The 26,743-nt window shown below is 45.3% G+C and overlaps 1 protein-coding gene across 1 annotated transcript in view; it reads left to right on the forward strand.

Moving 5' to 3' along the window:
* Window positions 1-26,743, forward strand: part of LOC120844440 (neprilysin-1-like) — a 114,156-nt gene that overhangs the window by 21,939 nt on the left and 65,474 nt on the right. Inside the window, exon 6 of the mRNA XM_040216230.1 lies at window positions 4,998-5,174. Coding sequence (XP_040072164.1) covers window positions 4,998-5,174 — 177 coding nt within the window. The remainder of the gene's footprint in view (window positions 1-4,997; window positions 5,175-26,743) is intronic.

A 26,743-nucleotide genomic window follows, 5' to 3' on the forward strand; every position in this document is an offset into this window, starting at 1 on the left:
ATACTTGTTTCGTAAACACGCGTCAAGTCGGTTTGCGCGAATATCTGTTTCTGAATGATTGAGCTTGAGAACTTGAGAAAGCAGAGAGCATACATTATCCTCGAATTTAGCTAATATACAGATGGCCAGTCATTTAATTTATAAAACAATAAATTGCGTCGCCGAGAAAGATCTTCCAGTCTGTGAGGAAGAGAAAGCAAAAAACCATTATCTTTCCGAAATTCTAAAGCCTGACGAAAAATTTGTAGTTGATATTCTAACCTTTAAAAAACCTTAACATTTGCTTGTGCAGATGCAGGATGGTTACTGACCTTACTAATTTTTACTAACGGCTGCCGTAGTTGCGTTTTTATTTGATTTCATTAATTCATTTATTATTCCTTGAGGGCCCGTTAGGGCATTATGCAAGGGGGTCAATAACACACTAATAATCATAGTTTAAAATAAATTAACACTCACAGAGAGGAAGTCAGCAATACAGATGAATCAAAGAACAAAAACATACAAGTAGTTGTCAACATTACACAATATTATTAATATTTTAACGGTATGCACTTAGAACAGTAAAAAGGAAGGGAAAAAAATTAGCAGACAGACATGTTTGTAAGTTCCGGGTAATTGATCAGTTCTTCGGGAAATCTATCAGAGTTAGTGTCGGTTAGAACGCTATCGGGTAATTAATTCCAGTCCTTGATTTTCATGGGCAGATAGGAATTATAATATACTACAATTGAACTAAAAATCGTGAGAACTTTGCGGGAGTTATCATGTCGGAGAGATATTCTGTGGGGTGGAAGGAAGAGGGATGCTCTAATAGAGGCATTGTTATAGTATAATTTATGAAACAGGGTTAGTCGAGAAAGAATGCACCTAAATGAGAGTGTGTGAAGGTTAGCTTTGCTCCTTAGGCCTGTTACGCTAGTGAAACGAGAGTAGTCTGAGAAAATGAACCTTAAAGCTCGGTTTTGAATTGCCTCTAATTTCATAACTAGGTAATGCTGCCATGGGGACAATACAGAAGGCGCATACTCTAGACGAGATCTAACAAATTCAATATATGAAAATTTTTTAATTTCAGGTGAGGCCAGTTTGAGGTTGCGCCGAAGATATCCTAATGATGAATTAGCCTTAAATAAAATAAAATTAATGTGAGTTGTCCAAGATAGATCACAGGTTAAATGAATGCCGATGTATTTATAAGATGTACAGGGGTAAATAATTGTGTCGTTGAGTTGATATGAAAAGAGTGATGGGGACTGTGATCTGGTGAGAGACAATAGTTTCGTTTTATTTACGTTAACTGTCATTTGCCATTTTTGACACCATTCATCTATTATTAGTAAGTCAGCCTGCAAGAGTAGGTGATCATTATTATTACTCATCGGTCTGTATAGAGCACAATCGTCAGCAAAGAGGCGAATTTCAGATGTTACGTTAGCAGGAAGGTCGTTAACGTATATTAAAAACAGCAAGGAGCCAAGAACACTACCTTGGGGTACACCGGACGTTACACGAGAAAGAGGTGAACTGGACTCGTTTACAACAGTATATTGTGTACGATCGGATAGGAATTTTTTTATCCAAGTGATTGCTGAATTATGAATACGCAGTTGGGTTAGTTTTTGTAGCAGACGTTGGTGGGGCACTTTATCGAATGCTTTAGAAAAGTCTATGAAAATGACATCGGTCTGTAATCTCTTGTCAAGGTTACTGTGAAGCTCATGAATGAAATGTATTAGCTGAGTATCACACGAATATGTCTTACGAAAAGCATGTTGATTTTCAAAAAGCAGATCGTAATTTTCCAGATATTTCATGATAGAAGAGAAAATGACGTGCTCTAGTAATTTATATGAGATGCTGGTGAGAGATATTGGGCGATAGTTCGATACAACATTACGATCTCTACTTTTAAAAATAGGGATGACTCTACCAATTTTCCAGTCAGACGGAAGCTTGCCGACATCAAGTGACTGTTGAAAAATAAAATTGGGATGAGATATGTTTTGTGTTTTTCTGCAATTTAGAATTTATTTGGTCATCGCCGGAGCTAGCAGAAGTTTTGAGATTTTCTATCGCTTTCACTATACCTAAATATGTTATTTCAATAGAATGCATAGCAGAATGAGAAAGTTGATTTAGGAGAGGAATACTGTCATTGTTTTCTAGTGTAAATACTGAGCTAAAGTAGGTATTTATTAGTGAGGCGCTTTCACTATCAGATGCGGGAGTTCCATTCATATTAGTCAGGTGGATGGAATTGTGCTCTTCAGGATTAATGTTCTCCCAGAACTTATTAGGCATATTCTTTAAAATGTTAAGAAGGTCGAAGTTAAAAAATGGTTTCTTTGCATTTTTCACTTCTCTTTTATATTCCTTAGCAGACGCGTTGTAATTATCCCATGCAATAGTATTGTCCTTCTCTTTAGCTTGCTTGAAATGTCGTTTCTGCCGAGCACTTAATTTGGAGATTTTCTTGTTTTACCAAGGCTTCGCATTGTTCGTTTTAATTCTGATGGTTGGAACGTACGTGTCAGTCAGAGGTCTTACCTTGTTTTTAAAGAGATTCCATTTTTTCTCAACTGTTCTTTGATGAAAGTTGATATGAAAAGTATCATAAAACTGTTGAAGATTTCTATTAATTGTATCATAGTCAGCTTTATTGTAGTCTTTAATAAATTTATAATGGCATGATTTGATGACGACGTCAAACTGCAGGTTTAAGTGTATAACATCGTGGTCACTAATAGCGGGAAGATGAGTGATGTTATTCACATGTGAGGGGTCAGTAGTAAGGCACAGGTCAAGAATGTTGCTAGAGTGATGGGTACTCTTGTTGGTTTAGTTATCATTTGGGAAAGGTTAAACGTGAGAGCTAGGTCGATGAACTCATTATCAAACTGATGACCTTTTGAAAGAGAGTTCCAATCAATATTCGGAAAGTTGAAGTCGCCAAATAGGATGACCAATGCAGTTGGTTTAAGGGTATTAAAGATCAACGAAAGGGAGTCATGAAGTTCGCTAATGAAACTAGCGTGATGATCGGATGCTCTGTAACACACACCAATCAAGATATCGGAACACTGAGAGTGAAGTTGAAGCCATACCATATCGAGGTTACCTGGAACATTAACTTGTGACGCACTAATATGATTGCGGATAGCGATTAGGACACCGCCACCCTTCTTTGTTAGTCTGTCGCATCTGTGTAAGGTACAATTCATATTGGGGGGAACACTTCTGAGTCAGCAATTTCGGGTTTCAGCCACGCTTTTGTCAGAATGACGAGGTCGGCAGTGCATGATTCAGTTAGTGATAATAGGTCGTCGCAATTCGTTAAAACACTTATATTTGTAAAAACGACCGAACATGACTGGGTGTTTCTGCGTACTTGAAAAGACTGGGGTGGGCGGCGGCGTGTACACATCTCCAATGGCTTTTTTTCTTCATGTATACTGTTTTTTGCAGAGTTGAAACAAAATGTTTTGTTATCAATGACTAATCTGTTCGAGCGCATCTTGTACTGCTTTCCTTGTTGTTTCGCAAACTCAATCAGTTTCCACCGTGCCTCGCGTACTGCTGGTGAAAAATCCTCGCTGGTGAAAAATTTCATAAATTTGCTTTTCTCGAGTAGCCAGGCCTTAATTTTTCTCGCTTTCGCTGCACAAACTAAGCCTTCCATTATGTGCATTAAAACACTAAAGGGTATTCATTGTTTGATTTTTAAACAAATGTTGAAAAGTAACATTGCTATCCTGCCCGCAGAAGCGAATTGCAAAGCGTTACTGATCTTAGTTAACGTGTGGCGCTACTGATGCCGTTGATAATATCGCAGCCCTATTATACAGTTGGGAAAGAATGAAGACCTTGGTCAGCGATAGATAAGGTTGCGATTAGTTCCAGTTGATGGCTGGTAGCTTATTTCCCACTGTGATTTCGTGAGCACGCAAGCTCGGAACGGCTGATTTTGTTGGCATGGTGAAGCACGTGCAAACCATCTGAACGCAAAAGAGGAAACGTGCATCAATCATCCACATTGTAGTGCATTTACCGTGACCCCTCTCTTTGGGGTGGTAACTTTCTGCTGGGCAATTTAATTTGAACTGTCTGCCACGGGGAAATGTACAAAAAATCAACACCCGTATTACACATAATTGGAAGCAGCAAATAGTGCGCATGAGCTCCATTCTGGAAAACGCTCCTCTGTAGAATAATCGAGCGTGAAGCCAAACGTATGTTCTTGTGTTGAGACAAAGTTCAGTTTGCTTCTAATTCTACGATTCAAACTAGAATATAATTATTAGATTCATTTGTTTATTTTTCGGTAGATACTACAGGATTTTTACATGACCCCTGCAGCGTGGGGTACAAGCAGCAGAACTAAAACTATAAGAAAAACATAAATGTACTCATTTTATCTACTGATTTACACATCTTGCATTTTAAACGATTTCTGCTAATTATTGTTAGAAAGAAAAACATTTATGTACCTCTTTTTATTTTAGTTCAACATGCCTGCAAAATTAAATGACAAATCACATTAATCATGTAATTTCGAGAAGAAACAAAACAAATGAATGGTAACATTTTAGCAATATCCAACTTTATGGCGCCTCGCAGATAGGCGCCAAAAGAGCACAAGGAAAAGAAGAGATGTAAACACTGGCGCTTGTCCTTCTCCTTCTTCGGCGCCAATCTACTCTCTTCTTATCCTTGTGCTTTTCCGGCGCCTATCTACGATCACAAATCAAATAAAATAAACTGGCCCAAATCGCCATACTAATGCCTAGAGTGCCTCTTTACAGGGGCACATTGGAAGTGCTAGAGGTGCGTGCCTTACTTAATGTTCGAGGGGTGCGTTGTTCCTAAACTCATGGATCTGATTAATTAAGCGTTCATCTTAATGAATCCCAAAACAGAACAAATAATCCACCTATACACATTATCAGAATAGTCATAAAGAGCAATTATAGTCAAAAATATGTATAATATTTCAGCTGAAAGAACCGTCGACCGATCCGCTTAGTGGGCAAGCTCTGCAGGCATTGACTGCAGCGCAAAAAACTGCTTACAAGGAGTACATTGCGCGAATGATAACTGCAATTGACCCGAAAGTCAGAGACGCACAAGGAGTCGCCAATTCTATATTCGACTTTGAGGAGGACCTTTCATTTGTAAGTATTGTATTTCCTTTTTTATGTTCAGCGCTTTTATAAAATCAACATGCTGGTGATAGCTCATTATATGGAGTTATCGCATGGGTGGTTTTATTTAAATTCGACCAAATTTGTCATGTTCGGTAACCAGACTTGGGGCCTGCTGAAATATGCAGCACGCCGCTAATTAATCTCTAGTAGATCCCTGGAAACAGCAAAAAATTTAGCATTCGTGCGTCACTTTATATAATAAAACTAATATAAAAAGGTTCGTGCCAAAAAAGCACAGCTCTTAGCACCAATATTTTTTCGTTTGGCAAATTATTTCCCTGGAAGCCCCAAAAATCTAAGTATATTCACACTTAATAATTTTGGCCCAGAGTTTTTATGGAATTTTTGACATATATTGCCAAACATCCGTCAGTGTTAGGCTGTACTGTCCTGTCTGGTCGTTTGGTTCCCATCTGGCTTCTTTGGATATTGTTTGGCACTTTGGTAATTAGGTGGCGAACAAAAAAAAACGCCGTAGAAACGGAAGAAAAATATTTTGGCAATAACTAACACTTTATGCAGAACCTTAATAGTCTAAGCTATTACCCTAGGATTGCTCTACTTGTTCCATATTTCGTGTTTCTCTGGCGCGCTGCTTTGTGGTTCCTACGGCACCGCTTAAAGTTTGATGTGAAGATGTTAGAAGGGTATCACAGGGCTTGTCATTGCAGTATTGTAAAATGGTTGAGAACAACTTGTACGATAGTTTAAGCAAATGAGCTCCGTCGAAGTACTGAGCTTGGCCCAATATCGTTAAAACTTACATTTCCTTGAACATGCTGTTACCTCACTGTGCCAGCAGACAAAATGAAACTCGACATCACGAGCGTTTCTATCGCCAGCATGGAATCTCATAAAATTGGCTTAAATTTGGCGAGCTCCTTCGCGGTACATCTGATTGCATGGAAAGAACCACAGCGGTTAAAAGGGGAAATGCAGCTTTCAATCCGTTCTAGATTCGGTGCTTAATTACAGCACTCATTCCGGGGTGCGGTCCATGTGTGAACTTAACTTAACTTAAAATAAAATTTATGGGATAGCCTTTTTCTATAATTAACTAAATTTATTTTGAAAACTACATGAAGACAATTTGAAAGAGAAAATTAGAATTTACTGGGTGAAGAAATGCAAAGGAAATCGATTGGATTCTTTTATGCTTAGCTGTTGTTTACAGACTTTTCTTTACGCAGCATTCTCTTTAGTTTTCCTGTAGTAGTGTCTGCGACCAACGATAGGTTTAGTTTAGGTTAATTATTTCAGCTTTTGTACAACACGAACTGGCAAACCTGCTCAATTTCTGCTCGAATTCAGAAAGCTGTAGAAAATGAACTGTTCAAAATAGGGACGTAAAACAACTATCATTGCGTAGCTTCGAACATAAACGTCATAGACGTATATCAATCAAGATAATAATAATTATTTTAAGAACTACATGAGGTATAAATGTAAACCACGCTTTAATTATAAAGGTAAGCTTGAAGAACTTTATTTATACTTTTCTTTCTTGCGTGTTATGTGGATGAAAATTAACGAAAGTGAATATTGGCTGATCTCTTTGTCATGTTTGTGGTATCCAGTTAAGTAGATCACGCTCATTAATTTATTTCTATCTCTGTCTCCGATATGCTGGCTTCTCCGCTACATTTTTGTAGAATCATGAAGAACATACTTTGAAAAACGATAGCATGTCAAGAGGCATATTTGTGAAGAGAATTTTCACAATTGCTTAGAGTATCCCCACCACATCTTGTACGAATAAAAAGAAGCTTTAGATGCTCTCAGAGTCATCTGTGCTCTGAGCGTGGCGATGTAAACATTTTACTCGTAGCTGGGGCATAAAATGCTTTTATTATTCGGAATAATATATCGGGTATCCTATGAATACAAACAGCATAGAAGTTTTATAACCGCCATTCCAAGAAATTAGCTTGCACCTCGGGCGGCATCTTCAGTTTACGTGCAGAAAAAATAACATAACTAAGGGCATCAAACTAGTGATTCACAAGAGCGTGATTCTTACTCTCTGGCTTGTTTGATTAAAAATAAAAAGGCAAGTGGATTTTAAACAAAAAATATATATTTATTTGGCCGCGGCGCCGCAGGAAGACAAGTCGCCCATACCGTGGCGGCCCACAGCGCGGCGTCTAACGATGATGAAATGGTTTTGTCCAGGGTAATGAAAAGAATGGTGGTCAAGGTTTAAATGAACCTTGTAGACGAGAGCGAGCGGTTGACGTTGCGGCTGAAGAGGGTGAAGAGCGTCAGGCCCAGCAGCGGTTTTCGCGACGGTGGTCTTTGCAGCCGCCATGGACTGCTGACTTCTATTCTGGCAGGCCAATCTCGAGCGCCTTGTGAGGAATCCCGGCGTGCCAGCCTTCCAGACAATCCGGTCGAATTTCCGGCGACGCAGGGAGTCTAGCACATCCGTGGTGCGGCTACAGGGGTCGACGCCAGTGTTGGCCGGGCGGCGGTTTTCCCGGAAGCGGGCCTTGAGGTCTCCAAGCTTGCGGCCTTGCTTGTAACCTAGTCTGAGCACCATGTCGATCGAAGATATGGTGTGTGCCACTGGTCCGGCTGGTTCTTTGACAATGGAGAAAAACAGGTCTTACGCCCAGCTGGCATCCTCTTTCTACAAGTAGACTAACGGCATATTACCGGAATGCTGAAAATGCATGTCATTTTTGCTCGCTTATAAATCTATATTAAAGATGTCTGAAGTTATATACGCATAATGTAGCCAGTCTCTAACTAGACTTTCAAATAGTGTTAACATAAACTTACTCGTCTTATACTCCGTAAGTTAATGACAAAAAATTAGGGTTCTTTACGAATTGGCTGGCAAGCAGATCCCAATGAAATTATCTGCTTTTTTAAAGTTTCATTCTGATTACGTATATTTGAAGTCACTGGTGTCTTTTGTAATAAATTAGCATTTTTGAAAATTTTGTCACAGTCTGTGCAGTGCCGGCTAGTCCATTGTCCTTATAGTCATTTTTTTTTTTTGGCTTACCATGACCTACTGGTGGAAAAAGGTGAGCATAGTCTGCTCCGCTTCCGCAGGCTACGGTTTTCGTAAGGAGCATCATTGTGTGTTCTACGCTCTAAACCCCGCCTGCATGTCTTGACATTCTCACAGTTCATCGTGGTTAATGTTTCGTCGGGTACTTCATTGGGGCTGCATTTGTCGTGAGAATGTTTACTTGTCGTTCGATATCAACATTGGTTGCCAGTGTTGCAGGCGTCGTAGTATGTCGTCGTTGAAGGTCGTCGTCCATGGTCGTCGTTCTAGGTCATCGGCCTAGGTCGTTATCGTGGGTCATCGTCTTAGATCGTCGTCGTAAACCGTCGTCGTGGTTTGTCTTCGTTCGTCACAGCTCGCCACCGTTTGACGTGGCTCTTCGTGGTCGGTGGTCATCGTTCGCAATTCTTCCCGTCTTAGTTCACTAGCCTTCGTAGCCCTCATTGGGAATCGTCGTTGTCGTCTTTATACGAGCGTTGAGTGTGGGTAAACGTTACCCTGCACCTGCTCCAGAAATGCCATGAATGACAAGCAAAGAAACATAATCATAACTGAGAAAACTAAAAATTTATTATTGCGAGCTTGTGCCAAAACAAAAGATTCAAGAAAGGGCGTCGCGGCGTCCATGTTGGCGTAGCAGCAGACTTGAGCTCTGGCGAAAGTCTGACCTTGTGCTGCATGCTAGGGCCATTTTTAAACAACAATGCAGCAGCGAAGTAGCAACAAAGTAGCAGGTGGTATAGTTGTTTTGTGACGTTTTGTTGAACCTAGTAGTTACAAAATGGTGAAGTCAGTATGCCGTAGACGAAAGTTCTGAGGACATATTAATAGTAGCCCATTACTACGCCATAATTTATGGAAAATTATAATAATAAATATTTTCCTTGGGGGTTCAGAAGTATACAGATTATCCTAACATGTTCTATGTGTTAGCGTCAGTATTAGTGTGATGGACCTCACCCCTTTTGAGTATCCGCCATATTGTACTAAGACCACCGAGGCCTTTGGACGGGTATCCTGCTCGCACCACAAGTCCGAGTTTGTATCAGTTTACTTCATTATGAGTTTCTAAATAAACCACCAGTTTTCCATAACAATCAGAATGTGGATACAACTACTGCTGACATGGATCGGCGACGAGTTGTGGTGGTACGTCAACGACGACAAGAATCCAACGCTGCGAAGCCTAACCAAAAACCATGTGTGACGCAGTGAGACCACGCTACGTCGGAACTTCAAACTCAAGTGACCTACAATCTGGAAGAAGGACTTTAAGCCCGCCTTGTCAGTTCATGACAATGCTCCGGTCGTGATGGAGATAATGGCTCAAATGTTGCGCCAGAATCAAGAACTCCTTGAACGCCTGACGCTGTCGCAGATGAGTCGACCAGCGCCTTTGGACATCGCCATGCAGGTGGCTCCAGACACGTTGGCAGCTGTTCCCAAGCTCACGGGCCTTGAGGGTGATATCGTGGCCAACGAGCGGATCACGGAATTCATCCAGGTCGCCGACTTGGCAAGATGGGACGACGACGAAAAAATCACTATGGCGAAGCTCAAGTTTTCGCGACCCGCGCACGATAGCCAGCAGTCAACTTGTATGGCATGCGAAACCTAGTCTGCCTGGGAAGCGCCGTTTCGGGACGCGTTTGTGTGCCCACCAACCAAAATTTAACAATGGCGAATCATAGAGCAACGAGTCCAGTGAAAAGGCGAGTGTCATGAAACATACGTTCGCGAAAAAGAAAAACTCTGCCTTCGTCTTGGAGTAAACGTAGAAGAAACGAACGAAGAGGTCATAACAGGACAGCTGTTGAGACGGCTGAGTTACGCTATCCGGAATCGAACACTCCACTTTGTGAACAACCTCCTGTGTGATATAAAAAGCTACGAGCACTTCGAGAAAAGCCGAGATGCGAAGTTCGCGTCAACTGGAACCTCTAGACCCAGGTCATCAACAGAGCTACCCTCCGTGCCGCAACAGAACAAAACGACAACACGCGGCTTCAAGTGCTACAATTGCCAAAAACTAGGACACTAGGTGAAGAATTGTGACAAAGCCCCCTCAACCACGAGCGTGCACGAGGTGTGGAGGAGAGGGCCATGGTACGAGAAACTGCCCTAAATGTAAGTCTGATGCACCACAAACGATTACAGTGCGTTGTGAAAACAAGACCTGTTCGTCGGAAAACGTCAAGCAGGTTGAAATCGAGGCAGAACCTTTGATTGCTCTTCTGGACACCGGGCCAAAGGTGAGCCTCATAAAGGCGCACTGTGCCAAGCGTCTCGGTAAAGAAATTCAAGGCAACAGAGAAGTACTAAGATAAGTTGGCGGAGAGGGCATGTCACTGGGCGAGGTGCGTATCAAGACTCCCTGCGATGAGCACGAGGTGGATGATACCACAATGCGCGTTGTCTGAGACAGTGTTTTCACCGGACCCGACGTGATTATAGGCACTGACATCATTGACCTCCCTCACATTGTACTGATGAGGACGCATAAACGACCTGCACTGGTGGATGAGCGTCGTTATCTATTTCTACAGGATTTCCATGTGGAGATGGACGACAACAGAGCAGTACTTCACGCATCGGGAAATCTGACAGTTCCGAAGAACTGCATCCAGTGGGTTATAGTTACGACTAGGAATGAGACAACGGAGGGACCCCGTGTCTTCTCAACGGGTGGAAAAATCGACATTTTTTGCCAAATGAGAGGAGGCAAGACAGACACCCCCGTCGTTGGTGCTGTGGACTGCGACATCACTCTGAAAAAGGACAAGTCGTGTCACGATGCCAGTCTTCACCGATAAATTTTCATGTACCTCATGTATACAGCGTGCTGCCGCAGGTCATTGAAAGCGAGCCTGTGAAACAGGAGAGGAGACTCGCACCGATAAGAGCAGAATAAGTCAACAATGGTCCCACCATAACCAAAGACGGGGGAAGGGGGACATGAGCTGTGCCAAATCCTCAACGAGCACCAAACATGTTTCGCGAAGAAAATGACTAAACTGGGACGTACAAATGTGTTTACGATGAAAATTTAAAAAAAAAAAAACAGTAAGTACGCCTGTGAAAAGGTCGCCATACCTTACACCCTGGAGTGAACGCGAGATTCTGAGCAATATTACAACCGACCTCAAGGCTGCTGGCCTCATATGCGACAGCAACTGGGAGTACAGAAGCCCTGCTCTCTTGGTGAAGAAAAATACTGGGGAATATCACATGGTAATCGACTACCGTCACCTGAGTGCCCCAACCGTTAAGGGCAGCTTTCCACTACCACGGGTTGATGAAGTATTGAACCGACTCGTTCGAAACTCTCTCTTTAGTGTTCTAGACGTGAACCATGGTTACTTCCGAATCGCCATGGATGAGTCGTCCATCTAGAAGGCTGCCCTCACAACTCCACATGGACATTTTAAGTCCCTGCGTCTATTCTTTGGGCTAGCTAAAGGACCTCCTGTTTATCAGCGAATAATCTCAAGGGTGCTAGACCCACTACTAGATGACATCCTGGTACCCGCCAAGGACTGGCCAGAGATGCTCATAAAGCTACAGCAGGTGTTGTACACAATTTTCAAGGCCTGTCTAATTCGGAGACTGTCGAAGTGTGAGTTTTGGAGGACAGAAGTTGAGTACTTGGGAATGGTGTTGATACCTCAGGGGATCCGACCAGGAAACAGAAAACTCTCGGCGATCTGCGACATGGCCAGGCCGACCAGTGCGACCGAACCTCGACGTTTCTTTCAGCTCGTGAGCTCCTTTCGAAAGTTTGTACCGCAACACTCAAGCATCGCTCCACCTCTGCATAGGCTGTTAAAAGCCGAAGCAATTTTCGAGTGGTGCATAGAGGCAGATTAAGCCTTCACCAACTCAACGAGAAGCTGGTGTCAGCTCCCGTACTCGCACTATTCAACCATCGTAAAGAGACCGAGTTTCACACTGATGCGAGCAGAACAGTTTTTTCAGGCGTGCTCCTGAAAAGGCGGATGCAGGTTTTTGAAACATGGTGTACTGCGATAGCCACCGTACAAGTGAGACGAATCAGAAGTATCACTCCAGCAGACTATAAATTGTGGAAATCGTGTGGTCAGTGGAACGACTGCGTCTGCGCGGTCTGTGCCGTCTGTTCCTGCTCTGTGCCGTATGACATTGTCATAGTCACACAGTTCTTCAAACCAGCGGGAAAACTGAGGTTTCACGGATTCCCATGTGTTTAGGAACACTGCAGTCTGCGACAATGGTTAACTTCACTCAAGCACCCAGCAGAGCAAGCTAAACCCTATCGGACCAGGTCTGCGACCGTTTAAAAATGTCCACGTGGATCACTTGGGTCCTTTCGTGAAAAGTACACAGCGCAACAATGTCCTGTTGGTGCTAGTCGACAACCTTACCGAGTTTGTTTGGCTACTTGCGTAGCCAAACAAACTTGGTACAAACGAGCACAGAAACGAAGTATGTGCTCAGGCTCCTGGACGATTTCATCTCCGACTACGGTTTCCCTCGCTGGATCATAACGAACCGAGGAAGTTGCTTTACCTCAAGGGACTTTGAAAACTACTGCCTAACAAGGGGGATCAAGCACACATTGATTTTGACACAGCTACCTAAGGCAAACGGCCAAGTCGAACGGATCAACCAAATACAGATCCCAGCAGTTGCAGCATCAACACAGTATCAAACCCATCATGACTGGGACCATCATCTGCAAAAGGGTACAAGCAGACATCAACAACACTGTCAGCAAAACAACAGGCCGTTCACCACTTTAACTTTTTTATGGATTGTGCCAGCGTTAGGAAGCAACCTCCTAGAACTGGTCCCACCTGACACAGAAATCCAACGGAGCGTCCACGAACTCTGGAAGAGAGCCAGGCAGGCAGTTCTAGATTGTCAAACTAGCGCTAAACGACGGTATGACCAGAGACACTGTGACGCGCTCCACTGTGCAGTAGGTGACGTGGTAGTGATGAAACGAGCACCTGTTTCTACTGGAGAGTCCACCAAGCTGCAGCCTAAGTACCGAGGACCCTACACGGTTTTAGAGGTACTTCCATCGGATACCTACCGCGTAAACAACGGCCAGTACACGGCAACAACCCACGCGAGTGAACTGAAGCTCTTTAAACTGGCCTCAAAAGAGAAAGCTTCAATTGAGTGTCCAGATGGCCACAACAGCATGGACAGTGATGGAGAAATGGTTAACCGTTCATGCTCCAGCTGTGAAGAAGCACGTGACATGGATCAACCAAGTAGTCCTCGGTGTGCCTTGCGTCAGTCTGGACGGTACGGAACAAGGTGCTTGCGGTTCCGCTGCAGAAACCTTTGTGGCGTCTCCACTATGTATAACCGTGGGCGCTGTGCTCGACTCAGCACCGTCACACTACACCGAGCGTCTTTTACCCACATCTTGTCGCCCCCCACGAGCCCACGCAGTTCTTTCGCTGTATGTCGACGATTGTCCTGCCTGTCCCTCTCGAGGAACACCAACGTCGACGGCCACTCGTGTTTCAAGTTCTCTGGTGGTTTGAGCACCCTGGTCCGCAGTCGCCGTCCCATCAGAAGTTGCCCCGGGCTGAATCCGGATCGCCCCTGTGTATCCCTGAAGACTAGGAGTGCCAGGAACGGATCGTCGCCCTTTCGCAGTAGGTCCTTGACGGTCCGGATCGCGCGTTCGACTGGACTGCGGGCAGCGCGGGCTGCTTGTTGTGTGTACGAAACCATAGTCCCGCGCGAAGTTGGCAAACTCAACAGCTGCAAACTGCGGGCTGCTTTCGCTGCGAACGACCTCTGGAATGCCAAAACGCGCAAGCACGCTCTTCACAGCAGTGATCACCGAGTAACATGTAGTGCTCTTGAGTGTGATAACTTCAGGATACCGCGAAAAGTAGTCAACAATCAATTAAAAGTCTTGACCGATGAAATGAAACAAACCTATTCCCAGCTGCTGCCAGGGGAGTTCAGGGGAAGGTGATGAGATGAGAAGTTCAGCACGCTGAATCCCTGTAGTAGCGCACCGTTCGCAGTTCACTACCATGGACTTGATCTGCTTACTCACACCAGGCCACCACACCGAGTCACGTGCTCGAGCACGACAATTCACGCCTTGGTGACTCTCGTGGATGAACCCAAGAACCTCACCCTGAAGTGATGCTGAGACGACTAAACGACTCCCCTTGAGGAGCAACCCGTCGCACATCGTGAACTCGCCCCTATGTTTCCAGTACTTGAGGATATTCAGCGCCACCTTGGTTTTCAAGGGCCAGCCTTGCACGCAGTACTTCAAGAGTATGACGCACTCGCCGTCTGAAGCTTGCTCTTAACGCAACCTGCCGAGTCTCACTGGTGACTTGTCCTGTATGCCCTGGACCACGCTCTCGACGAACAGCTCCACGGCACCGACCGCTGGTGATGCCTGCTCCAACGGCTTCCTGGACAAAGTGTCAGCCGTTGCCAACAACTTGCCGGGAACGTGAAGAACCTTGAAATTGTACCTCATCAATCTGAGGCGGAGGCGTTGAACCCTTGGTGGGAGCATATCTACGTCTATGCTGCAGAATAAAGACGTCAAGGGCAGGTGGTCGGTCTCCACCATGAACTGTAGACCTCGGACGTATTTATCAAATCTCTGAACGGCCCAGGTGATCGCTAAAGCCTCATTCTCCGTCTTGCAGTACCTTCGTTCGGTGGGTGTTAAGGGGCGGGAAGCAAAAGCCACCGCCCGACGCTCTCCTGAAGACTGGTCTTGTAGAACACCGCACCGAGTTTGAACGAGCTGGCGTCCCCCGATGCGATAGTAGGTAGCGCTGGGTGGTACCTGGCCATGCAGACCTCCGAAGACAGCATCCTTTTCAGGTTCAGGAAGTCAGCCTGTTGATCCGGGTCCCAGGTCCAGGCACCGTTCTTGCTCAGCAAGGCTCGAAGGGGAGCAGTCGTGTCCGGCAGGTGTGGTAGAACCTGCCCACGTGGTTCACCATCCCGAGAAGCCTCCATATCCCCCCACCAACGTCCAACAGTGGTTCTATTCCTTGAACCGCTTCACACTTCTTAGGGTCTTGCTAGATGCCGTGCTCGTTGACGACAACCCCCAGGAAGTCACCAGTTGTCACGCCGAACTTGCACTTTTCCCTGTTGAGTGTCAGGCCCGCCTTGATCAAGCGCTGCAACACCTCTGTCAGGCGCTGCTTATGCTCCGCACGATATTGACCGAACACAAGGATATCGTCAATCATGTTGATGGTGCACGTCTGCCCTTCTAAAATGTTAGCCATCACAGGCTGGAAATACTGATGCGCTGTGGTGATGCCAAACGGCTGACGGCGAAAGCAGTAACGCCCGAAAGGAGTTATGAAGGTCGTCATCTCTTGACAACCCTCCGTTAACTTGACTTGGTGAAAGCTTGGCGTGGCGTCGAGCTTCGAGAAAACCCGTGCGTTCCCGAGACAACCCGAAACTTGGACAACCATGGGCAGGATGTGGCGTTCCCGGAGGATGACCTTGTTCAACTTTGTAAGGTGAACACGCAGTCGATACCCTCCAGCTGATTTCCGCGTTACAAGTCCTGCACCCCATGGCGTCGGGTTGACAACTTGACGAATGACGCCCTTGCTTTCCATCTTGTCAAACTCAGACTTGACCATGTCTCGCAGTGGAATCGGGATCCGCCTTGCAACAGGCAACGAAACTGGAACAACCTCTCGTTGCAGACGAATTGTGTATTCGCCACGAGGCTCACCATTCCTTGAAACAGCTCAGACGGAACGACCACCCCGGCTTGTTGCAGAGGAACTTCTGGGATGTGGTCCACGAACTTCACGACTCCCAGGGCTTGAATTGCAGGGAAACCCAAAAGAGGCACAGTCTGGGAACGGACGACGTACAACTCCTGCGTCACACTCACTTGTCCTTCTACGACAAACTGGCCGTGAAGTTCCCCAAAACCTCCAGTGGATGCCCACCCGGTTCAGACAGCTGTCCGCCCGGTCGCTGAAGATGCGCTGGGATTCCCGAGAACGTGCTTTGGTACGACGGATACCTCCGCACCGCTGTCCACTTTAAAGTTCAGGGCCAGTGCGTTCACCGTGACAACAGCGAACTTGCTTCTGGTACCGTCTCTTGCGCTGACAGCCGCGAGTTCTGCCGACGACAATTTCCCTTTTCTTTCCCGGCAGACTGCAGCAAAGTGCCCTTTCTTGTGACACAGATTGCAAGCCGCTCTGTTGGCGGGACACTCCGAACGCGAATGGGAAGACCGTCCATAGTAGATGCATAAGGAGGTCACTGACCCGCCCGTCGCTTGTGCTTGCGCTTGTCTCGGTGGGCGGTGCTGTTTCACCTTGGCCGCATCCATGTTTAAAACACAGTGGTCATAATGCCACTGAGTCACGAAGTTTTTGTTCCGCTTCGGAATCTCCGTGCTGACGCACCTGAACGAAAGCTTCTTCGAGCGTCAATTTTGAGTTTCGTCAGAGTCGGTCTGATAGCTTATTATCAAGCAAACCGACGACGAAGCGATCTCTTATCAGACGGTCCTCAACTTCGGGTGGCCGGTGGTTGCACCGCTTCCCTATGTTACAAAGAGCCGTGTAAAATGCGTCCGCTGACTCACCAGGCTGCTGAGCGTGTCTGAGGAACCGTGCACTTTCGTACAGCTCATTTACGGGATGCACGAAGTAGCCGTAAAACTTTTCCTTGACCTTGGCGTAGTCGCCGAGCTCGTTCTCCCCGAGTGCGAGTGAAGTCAAGATGGTTCGTGCTTGAGGTCCCATGCAGTAGAGCGAAGTTCGTGTGCGCACTTCGTCTTTTGCCGCGTAGAGACCCGATGCGAACGAATAGTCCTAGAAGCGTTCTACCCATTGCGGCCACTGACCCGCATTCTTGAAGTCGAACTGCTGCGGTGGCTGCATGACGAAGCTAGGGGGTGCGGCCGCCATCGGTTTCCCCGACTCGCTGCTGCCGGTGATTGCGTATCGCAAACTCACGAGCTGCCGCTGTCGAGACCGCCTCGGCGAATCGGCGTAGACGAGTGGCTCTGCGGGCTGCCGCCATTTCGGAAATTGGAAACAGCGCGCAAAAAGATGAAGACGACGAGAGAAGAGCACAGGACAAGCGCTGACTATCAACTGAAGTTTTATTAAAAACGGCTCAAACAAGAAAACACCACACAGCCAACCAACACCGAAACAAGCAATGGCGTGCCGCTTACCATGCATCTATAAATTCGATCTTTTTTTTGTGCAGATAAACCGAAGGCTGGCCGACACAGTGCCCCGCGCCAGATTTTTCGATAGCATGCGCCTCCAGCACCTCTCTTTCCACTTTTCTGCGCCCCCTGCCAATGATTAAGGTATTTTGGAAGACGGGGTGACACTGGCAGTCTCTGCAATGTACGTACAAGTGACCTCCTGTCATTGACCGCAGGGAATTCGCATGCTCACAAATTCTCTCGTTGACGCAGCGTCCCGATTGTCCTATATAAACCCGTCCGCATGACAATGGAATTTTGGAAATGACACCCACAACGCAATCCACGAACTGTTGATATGCTTAACCGTACATGACATCTTGTTACTGCTTGCTTGGTTTACGCGCGGGCAAAGTTGTGCTAATTTTTGAGGCGCTGAAAAAACCATTGGCACATTGAACCGGTTAGCCACTTTTTTTTTTTAAATTATGTAAACCTTATGTAAATATGGGACAACCTGAGGCCTTTGTTTAGGCTTTACTTTTGGTTCCTGAGAACCGCTCTTGACGTTTTTCAAGAGTGTCAGGGAGACACCAAGCAAAACGGAAAGAGGAAATCCTGCTCCTAAACGTCACTTGACCTGAGCTTCATAGCTGTCAAGCATGGCAGCATGGTGACAGGACCTGTACAGTGAAGCTTGGAGGCATGACGTGGCAATATTTCGTTTCACAAGTTTAGAGTGGGAAGGATTTCCTTCTTGGTTCGCCGGTTATAGCGCCAACAAACATGTTGCCCAGTGAATTGCAGCCGTAAATCCAAAAACTGCAAGTACTGACCGTCTTGCAGTTCGTAAGTGAACTTTAGGCCTGAAGAGCAGCGCTTGAAAACGTGCATTACATCATGCACACCCTTCTGCAAAGACATTCTGCCGACACTCCTTAAGAACACCAGATAATCGTCAACATATCTGTATATCTTGCACACCTATTGACACAATGCCATTTCCAAAGACCTATCGAACTTCGCTAGGTAAATGTCGCATAGCACCGGAGCAACGCTTGAGCTGATGATGCAAATGCCCTCTCTCTGTACATAGTAGCTTCCGTCAAAAAGGACGAAGGTGGACTGCAAGTATAACATTATGAGTTCCAAAAAACCGTCAATCCCCACTCCACTGGCATTCTGGAAGGTAACAACACTATTTTCTTCAATGCACTCACGCACCGCCAGGAACAAGTCTTTGTGGGGCACAGAGTAAAAGAGTTCTTCCTCATCGACTGAAAACGCCATTGAGTTGTCGGGAACGTCCTTACTAAAGGACTCAATAAGGGACTGCGAGTTTTTGACAAGGAAGGGATCATGAAGCTCCAGAGCACTCAAATGCCTTTGCAGGTAATAGCTGACCATTCTTTGCCAAGATCCTCTCTCCTTGACAATGGCCCGAAGCGGCGTGTCAGGCTGATGGGTCCTTGCCGAAAAGAACACCTCCAAGTTACCTGTCTTACACTTTCTTATGCTGTTTTCCAACTGTGAAAGCTCAAGGCTATAGCACAGTTTTAGGGCGGCACTCTTGACCTTTTTTGGTTCGAATGGAGTTGGTCTAAAATTTTTGCAAATGGCATCACATGCTTTTAGGTCCAGTGTGTCCCTTGCCAGCACCACAAAACCTCCCTCCTTGTCTGCCTGCAGCAACCCAAGGTCGTTACACTGGAAAAGGGAGACTATTTGTGCTAACATGTTCCCCGTGGGGTTAGAAGACCTTTTGTTAGCGCACCGCGCCAGACAATCCACCCCTTCTACCGTGCACCTGTCCCCCTCCTCAGCAGGGGCTTTTGCAGACACTTCTCGCACTAAGGCTATAAGTTCATGTGGTTGCATGCGCGGTTCTACACAGTATTTTGGGCCTTTTGCAAGAGTCCTCGCAACATCTTCAGGTACATCGACGTCACCCAAGATAGTCAACCCACCCTGGGTAGGTGTGGCTGGTCGCATCTTTTTGGGAAACCCCAGTCTGACACGCTGCCACAGAAATTCTGTCACCTGTGCCACTCGCTGCAGATGCTCTCGATGCTTGCGAAGTCCTGTCGTTGCTGGATTTCCGCACAGGCACAGCACCCAGAGGTAGTCATAAAGAAACCTCACTTGTCTCCAGCATTCAGAGCGTAGTATCCGGCAGACTCTCCTGGAATGGCCGCTGGATGGTTGCAGGCAACCGAACATTCCTTGAACTTCCAGTGGTGCTTAGCCATTGTTGATGCAAAATGTGAGGTAGCGGGCACGCCGCGTCGTGGGTGGGTGGGTTGGTTGCCGTAGCCGTTAAAACAATTAAAAGAGCCTACCGTAGAAGATATGAACTGTATTAAGGTGGCGATGCAAGCGAGTTGGTTCATGACTTCGGAAATTGGAAACAGCGCGCAAAAAGACGAAGACGACGAGAGAAGAGCACAGTACAAGCGCTGATTATGAACTGAAGTTTTGTTAAAAACGGCTCAAACAAGAAAACACCACACAGCCAACCAACGCCGAAACAACCAATGGCGTGCCGCTTACCATGCATCTATAAATTCGATCTCTTTTTTGTGCAGATAAATCGAACGTTTCCTCTGCATGGTCTCAGAAGTGGCTGCCGCCACTTCTGACACCATGCAGAGGAAACGTACTCCAAAGTAAGGTAGCCGGTAGAGAACTGAAGTGACTTGCTTTATTCCTTTATTTACTCATCAAACTTAACAACACGTGGCGCCATCTAGTACAGGTTACTAGCGCCACACCACAGATGCCAAGCTGAGTAGCGTTTATTCCCTTATGGGTGTGTGATCCGTTGCGAACTGACTGCCATACGCCCTCGAAAATGTTATGTCTCGGTGATAAATGATATTGCGGCTTCCCCTCTCTATTTCTTGTGAATTAAAAAAAAAGTATTTAGGCGGCATAAATGTTTAGCAGGCCACTTTTTTTCAAGATACGGAGTGACAAGGACGTCTGCTACGAAGATAGCGACGCTAAGCGATCAATTTTTGCGATCAATGTGATAACAATTTGTAAGCTACTGGATGTTACGAAATGTCTTTCGCAGGAGGGCGCTGAACATCGGACGTATTCAGTGTTGTAGCCATCATCGAAAAAAGTAGCGAAATAACGCCACTCGTTACTTGCACATAAAAGGAACATGTTACTCTCCAACGTTACCTCAAAATAAAACGAACGCGTTACCGTTAACGTTACCGAGAAAACGTAACGCACGTTACTTTTGCGTTGGTTCTTTAAGTATGAATAAACACGTTTTACTGTTCTATTGTATACAGGTATGTATGAGCGCCATATTTCAAGAAACATTATGTCTATGCAGAAACTGAATATCTTTTTTACGCTTTCACCTAAATACTCACAAAAACCACCGAAAAAAAACGCAAAATACTAAAATATTCACATGACTTGTCACCTAAAACTAGAAACAATTTTAAGTCAATATGTATTTAAGTTTTAGGAAGAATATGTAACAAGTAACGTAACTACGTTACTCGTTATTCGAAATAAGTAGCCTACCCAAGCAGCACGGATTTTGGCCAAGCAATGGCTAATGTCTGGCGATGGTCTTTTGGCCAGTGGCCAGAGAGTGGCCATTCATTGGCCAATGCATGGCCGAAGGCTGATGGCCAGTGGCCATTGGCCAGTGGTCAAATAAAGGCCAGTCACCGGCCATTCTCTGGCCACTGTCTGGCCACTTGGACAAGGACCATTGCCAGCCATTGGACGATGACTGGCCAACTCTGTGCTGCTTGGGTAAGTACTTCACTTGTTACAATTTTGGAAATGTAGCGTGTACGTTATGAGTTACAGAAAAAAGTAACGCGTGACCAGTGACGCCGTTACTTGTAACTCGTTACCGCCAACATTGCTTAATTTAAAGCACACATAAAATGTACGCTCACAGAGAACGGTATTTATTGAGGTGCGAACGGTCATAACCTGAAAGTTCGGGTCATGGTGTAGAAAAAAATCAAGATGCTTTAAATCATAACTTAATTGGGCCGATTTTACCATAATAATTTTAATCGAGCCTTTCCTTCAAAAGTATTACAATTATTCGTATTGACCATTCGTCTATTATTTGATGCTTTTCATGTGCATTTGTTTTGTATTTAAACTAAGGAATCATCCAGAAATAAATATTTCTATTAGGTTGAGCACGAGAACGAAGAGGGCTGGTGAGCGAGTCAAAACTTAGAGCTTTCTTCCTGCCATTCGCGTCGTTACCCAGTTATGTACCATCCTGTTTCAAGAAAAAAAAAGACGCGATGAAAACATACTAGACAAGCAATGGTGTATTGAAAGAAAATCAGACCGAAAAAGATTGAAGCTTTTAAATCTAAAAAAATCAAGTTGTTATTTTTTTTCCTTGCGGAATTGACTCAATAAAAAGTCATAATATTGACTGAGGCAAGGTTCACGAAACGATCTTAAGCCAGGAATGTGCCTACGACAAAACGTTAAAAAAAAAATCGTAGTAACGAAACAAAATTATCGGAAGTTTTGGACATGTTACGATTGAATCCTACCACAGCTCCGGAGGTCTCTTACCCACTTTTTACGATCAAATCAGCAGGGCCGACAGCGTTGCTCCGTAACTTCGTCGCGACCATCATTGTACAGTTAAGTATAAACCTCATGTAAACGATTGGCGAGCGACTAGACGAGCGACGGCGACGAGGACCCCGTTGTTCGGTCAGTCGCACGACGAGGCAAACCGTATGAAAGCGACGGGAGCAAGCGAAGGAGGCGATTAACAACATTTTCTTGCAATAAAAAAAAAACGAGTGACGAGACGAGTGACAGTGAGAAATCTACGTCGCTCGTCGCTGACTCTCGTCGCTTGTCGCCTTCGCTCGTCCCGTCTTTCGCTAAATCGCTTACATGCGGTTCAGCCTTTATTTTGCTTTGTGCTCTTCTCGCGCGTCCCGACTTCAAACAGCGATGTAAAAGAAATGAAAGACGTTTACAATTTTCTGTGATGATGAATTAGAGCACAGCTTTTGAGGAAAAGGAGGGGAAGGTAAGGAGGGGGGGTCACGTGGCGTGTGACGTCGCGTGTGACGTCACAAGGGTTGAAATGTTTCCGCTAAATATGGCGGTAATAATTTCTGCTAAATTTAGTGGAAACCTTTCCCCGCTGAATTTAGCCGGAAAATGGTACCTTCGTGACGTCACGGGGGTAAAATTTTCCCGCTAAATTCGACGGGAAAGATGTTCGCTAAATTTGGTAGAAAGATTTTCGCTAAATTTGGTAGAAACATTTTCCCCTAAATTTAGCGGGAAAATTTTACCCTCGTGACGTCACACAAAACGTTACACACCACGTGACCGTCATGACGTCGCGTGTGCCGTCATCATGGTAAACGTCCCATAATGCAATTCGCGGTTAGGCCGACGCCGACTCCGACTCCGACGCCGACGCCGACGGCGACGGGGATGCCGCTCAACCCGGAAACGGGCGCCTAAGAGCTGCGCTCTAAAAGAAAGAAGTACTTGAAACCGACCACAACGGATGTGAACGCTGGAGCCACATACATTCAGAAAAACCTACGACGGCAACAATACCTCCGACCAAGTTTAGGTAGATTGGAGTTCCTATACGCTCCGTGCGGGAACTATAGTGGGCGCTATGAAAAACGCGCGCAGCGCCGCTAGCGGAGTAGCTGGCGTTCGACAGTGAGGCGCGTTCAGCAGCCTGCGGCGCCTTTTCGCATGCCAAGCTGTTGCGACGGAAGCGCGCACGGACGAAACTTTTGCTTTTTGAGCCGCTACGTTGAGGGTGACGTTGCATGGGTGCTGGGGCAGAAGGGCATTTAGCTGTTCTCCACTTATATATTGAGTTTCAGTCGTTATTAGGGGTAATTTCTCTAGTTGCGGCCGAAAAAGGAGTTGGAGCAATTTCTCGAAAAGCAAGACCGTCGCCACCATAATTGTTCTGAGTGGGAAATTTATTTTGCTAGTCGCTGCAAACGTAGGACTGCTGGAACAATGATATTTGGAGGCGAGTGAGATGTTAACTAAGTTTGTGCACGAAGTGTGCCAAGTTTCATTAAGACAGCAGGTGTGAGAATTATGTTTCTAACGAATAAAGAAATAAAGTTATATGGAATATCCAATATTGGACCCAAAATGTTGTGTTACAGCGGGCTGTGCAAAGTGCAGATTTGGGCACACAGGCGCTTGGACTTGACAGTAACATGACACAGCACTTATTATACCAAAAAGAGGTGGCATAGGGAAACCAGGTAGAAATTTGGTTTCGGCGGCGTAACTCAATGGGAACCGGTTTTGACCATGAAAGGGTTGTCAAGAGAATGACACTGGTCGTGGGAGGTGGAGACTTTACAGGTAGGAAGGGACTAGTGGACTGTACTTCCAATTGAAATAACTTTCTGAAAGGTGGTCTCAAAGCCGAGAAAACAAAGTTGTCGGCCAACATACGGTTTGGCCGTCAAGGGCTTTTGCAGTCAGCTGTTGTGTAATAGCCTGTTGTGCGAGGTACTGATTTTCGGCGCACAGGTACTTTGACACGACCGTAACTTGACACAACACTTATTATACCAAAACGAGTTGGCATAGCGAAATCAGATGGAAATTTAGCTTGGGCGGCGTAACTAAATGAGAACTGGTTTTGACCGTCAAAGGCTGTCAAGATAAAACCACTTATTGTGGGAGGTGCACACTTTACAGGTTGGAAGGGACCAGTGGACTGTACTTCCAGTTCGAACCACTTTGCGATAGGTGGCTCTAAAGCCGAGAAGAAAAAAAAATGTTGTCTACAGAACTCGGGGTGTCAGCGTTTCCACATCCAAAAGGAGGCTGATCGAGAAAGAAAGCACCACATAAACTTCCATACTCAACCTTCGATTCTCCAGTGATTCCGAGATTATTGTTGTTTTCTTTAGATTCATATTTGTCGCTTTTTTTACCGTTCGAATCTTTCTTCATGAAGTACAGATTGCGTGCCATACTTGTTCGGAAATATCATCGACACGTACGAAGGGAACGAAACTTTTTTGAGGGGCATTCCTCCAACGAAATTGGCACTGCCTACCCTCAAGTGTGGGATGGAATTTCAGTTCGTGCCATCCGCGCTAACACATGTAGGCGTTACTGGTACGAGAACAAACGCAGAGCGCAAAGCGGCAGTGTAGAATATGTCAGCCGAGCCGACACAGTGGCAGACATGATCGGGAGACCAAATTTCTCGCGTCGTACGGCACGGGTCCATCGTTGTCGCTGTCCCACGAAACATCGGCGATGTGAAAAACTGTGAAACTTTGTCCCCACGAGATACGACGCATAACTATTGAAGCACTTAATGACGCAGCCCAGGCAGCACTGCATGCTGTGAACCCAGCGGAACCTCACCGCTCCGACTTGAATGCGTACCAACGCACGCGGCGTGGTTTCGGTTTCGTTTTCTCTGGGGTTCTCACTGCCTACATTTGGTACCGGCCGCGCGGCGGCGCGCCAGTCGCGTCGCACGGAGTGTATAGATAAACAATCCGGTTATAAAATATTAAAACTTTTCACGGGATGACTATATTTACGTAACAACGTCTTCTAAAATGATAATAATCCAGAAGATGCTATTTGCTTTAGTGCCCCCAGTGAGCATTTTTCAACCAACTATTGATGTAGATGACATAATAAGAACTGAGTACCTGCTTGAGTTCTGACAAAGGAATGAAAGCGAGCGTGCGAGGGCTAGCAACCTAAGGGGGTTACGCAATAACTTAGAACGCTCGCGAACACCCTAAATATAGGGTGCCGACGATCTTACCATTATCGTAAGGATGTTGGAAGCAAGTTTGTAAGCCTCAAGCACGACATGCAGTTCTTACATGTACAAAAAGAGCAAATTAGTCGCACTGAGTCGCGCACAAGTGAGTAATTATGACACTGGTGACTGAAATACCGCCTATTATACTCGAGAACTCAAGAGCACTCATTCACTGATGAATTCCTCCACGATTACGAAGGTTACATGTAGGTTTCTATGTTCTGGTCAATAGTTCACGTAACCCATTATATAAATACAAAAGCTTTCTTCATTTTTTAAAGTTTCACAAATGTTCTTAAAAAAAGCCGTGTAAGCTACACTTATCAGGTTTGTGCAGGTGAGTTATACGACCAGGGGAACATAGTAAAGGTTGCTAATTGCAACAATCACTTGACTAATTGAGTAAATACGTTTAATTACCTTTCCAATTAGTAAAAATATACATATTTTTCCAATTAAAAACTTGCTGTGGCACATCGAAAACTACTAAATCAATAACTTTTAGAAAAACTTTAACCGCGTGGGAAGCGTAGTGGTGCACTATGGGTACCACTCGTGCAGCAGGTACGAGGTCACGGGGTTGTAATAAGAGACGGAAAAATCGCGAGGGCGCGTTATCACAGCGGTAGCCTTGCTCCTGCTGCATAATTGGTAACTTTAGGGCACTACTGCACTTCTCACGCGCTCAAAGTCTTTCTAAAAATAACTGACTTAGTGATTCTGGGTGACGCTCAGCATGTTTCTAATTGGAGCCATAGATCTATTTTCACTAGTTGAGAAGTGAAGTAAAAACTTTCACTTAATTATCGGTCTGATCGCTATGATTGGCCTCCAATAATGTGTCCCCCTAGTTGTGTAATTTACCTACGAAAACCGCATAAGTGTAGCTTCCACAACTTTTTAAAACAAATTTGTTAAGCTTATAAAACACCCTGTATATCTTACGTCAAGGAATGTCTCTCCAAAAAGCATTGGTACAAGCAATATTTATTCGAGGTCGTCGCTAAAACAGCATCGGCTAAGGTGGGTATCAGCGTGGCGAACATTCTTCATAAGAGGTTCGCCTGACTTCACCCCTGTACCCTGTTGCACATTCTTATTAAAACCTTTATGAATGACAGCACCCTATTTTACGATTGAAATGGTTATTATTGCTAAATAAGGGTGATGAAAGAGTGCAACAGGGTTTTTACAACCTTAAGCCTGTAAAATTTCCTAGCGTTTTCCTCTTCAAAGTGCCCTAAATACTCGAGTTCCCGCACAGAAAAGTCCTTTGCTGAGCTAAACTCACGCGCCCTTATCTTTCCTACACCATAGACATTTGTGAAATGGGTATCTTTAGTATTGCCAGGTGGAGAAGATGACAACGGCAGGAAGGTCTTTCAGTTGCCCATGAAGTGTAGCTTAATTGGTATGTTGGAAGCAACATCGCCTTGCAATCCAGGGCTAGAAAAGATAAACATGCTAACAAAAATCGGAGATTGAGCATTTTATCCCATTCTGCAGAG

This window comes from Ixodes scapularis, unplaced genomic scaffold (genome assembly GCF_016920785.2).
Source record: "Ixodes scapularis isolate PalLabHiFi unplaced genomic scaffold, ASM1692078v2 PGA_scaffold13__105_contigs__length_92229423, whole genome shotgun sequence".
Taxonomy (NCBI): domain Eukaryota; kingdom Metazoa; phylum Arthropoda; class Arachnida; order Ixodida; family Ixodidae; genus Ixodes; species Ixodes scapularis.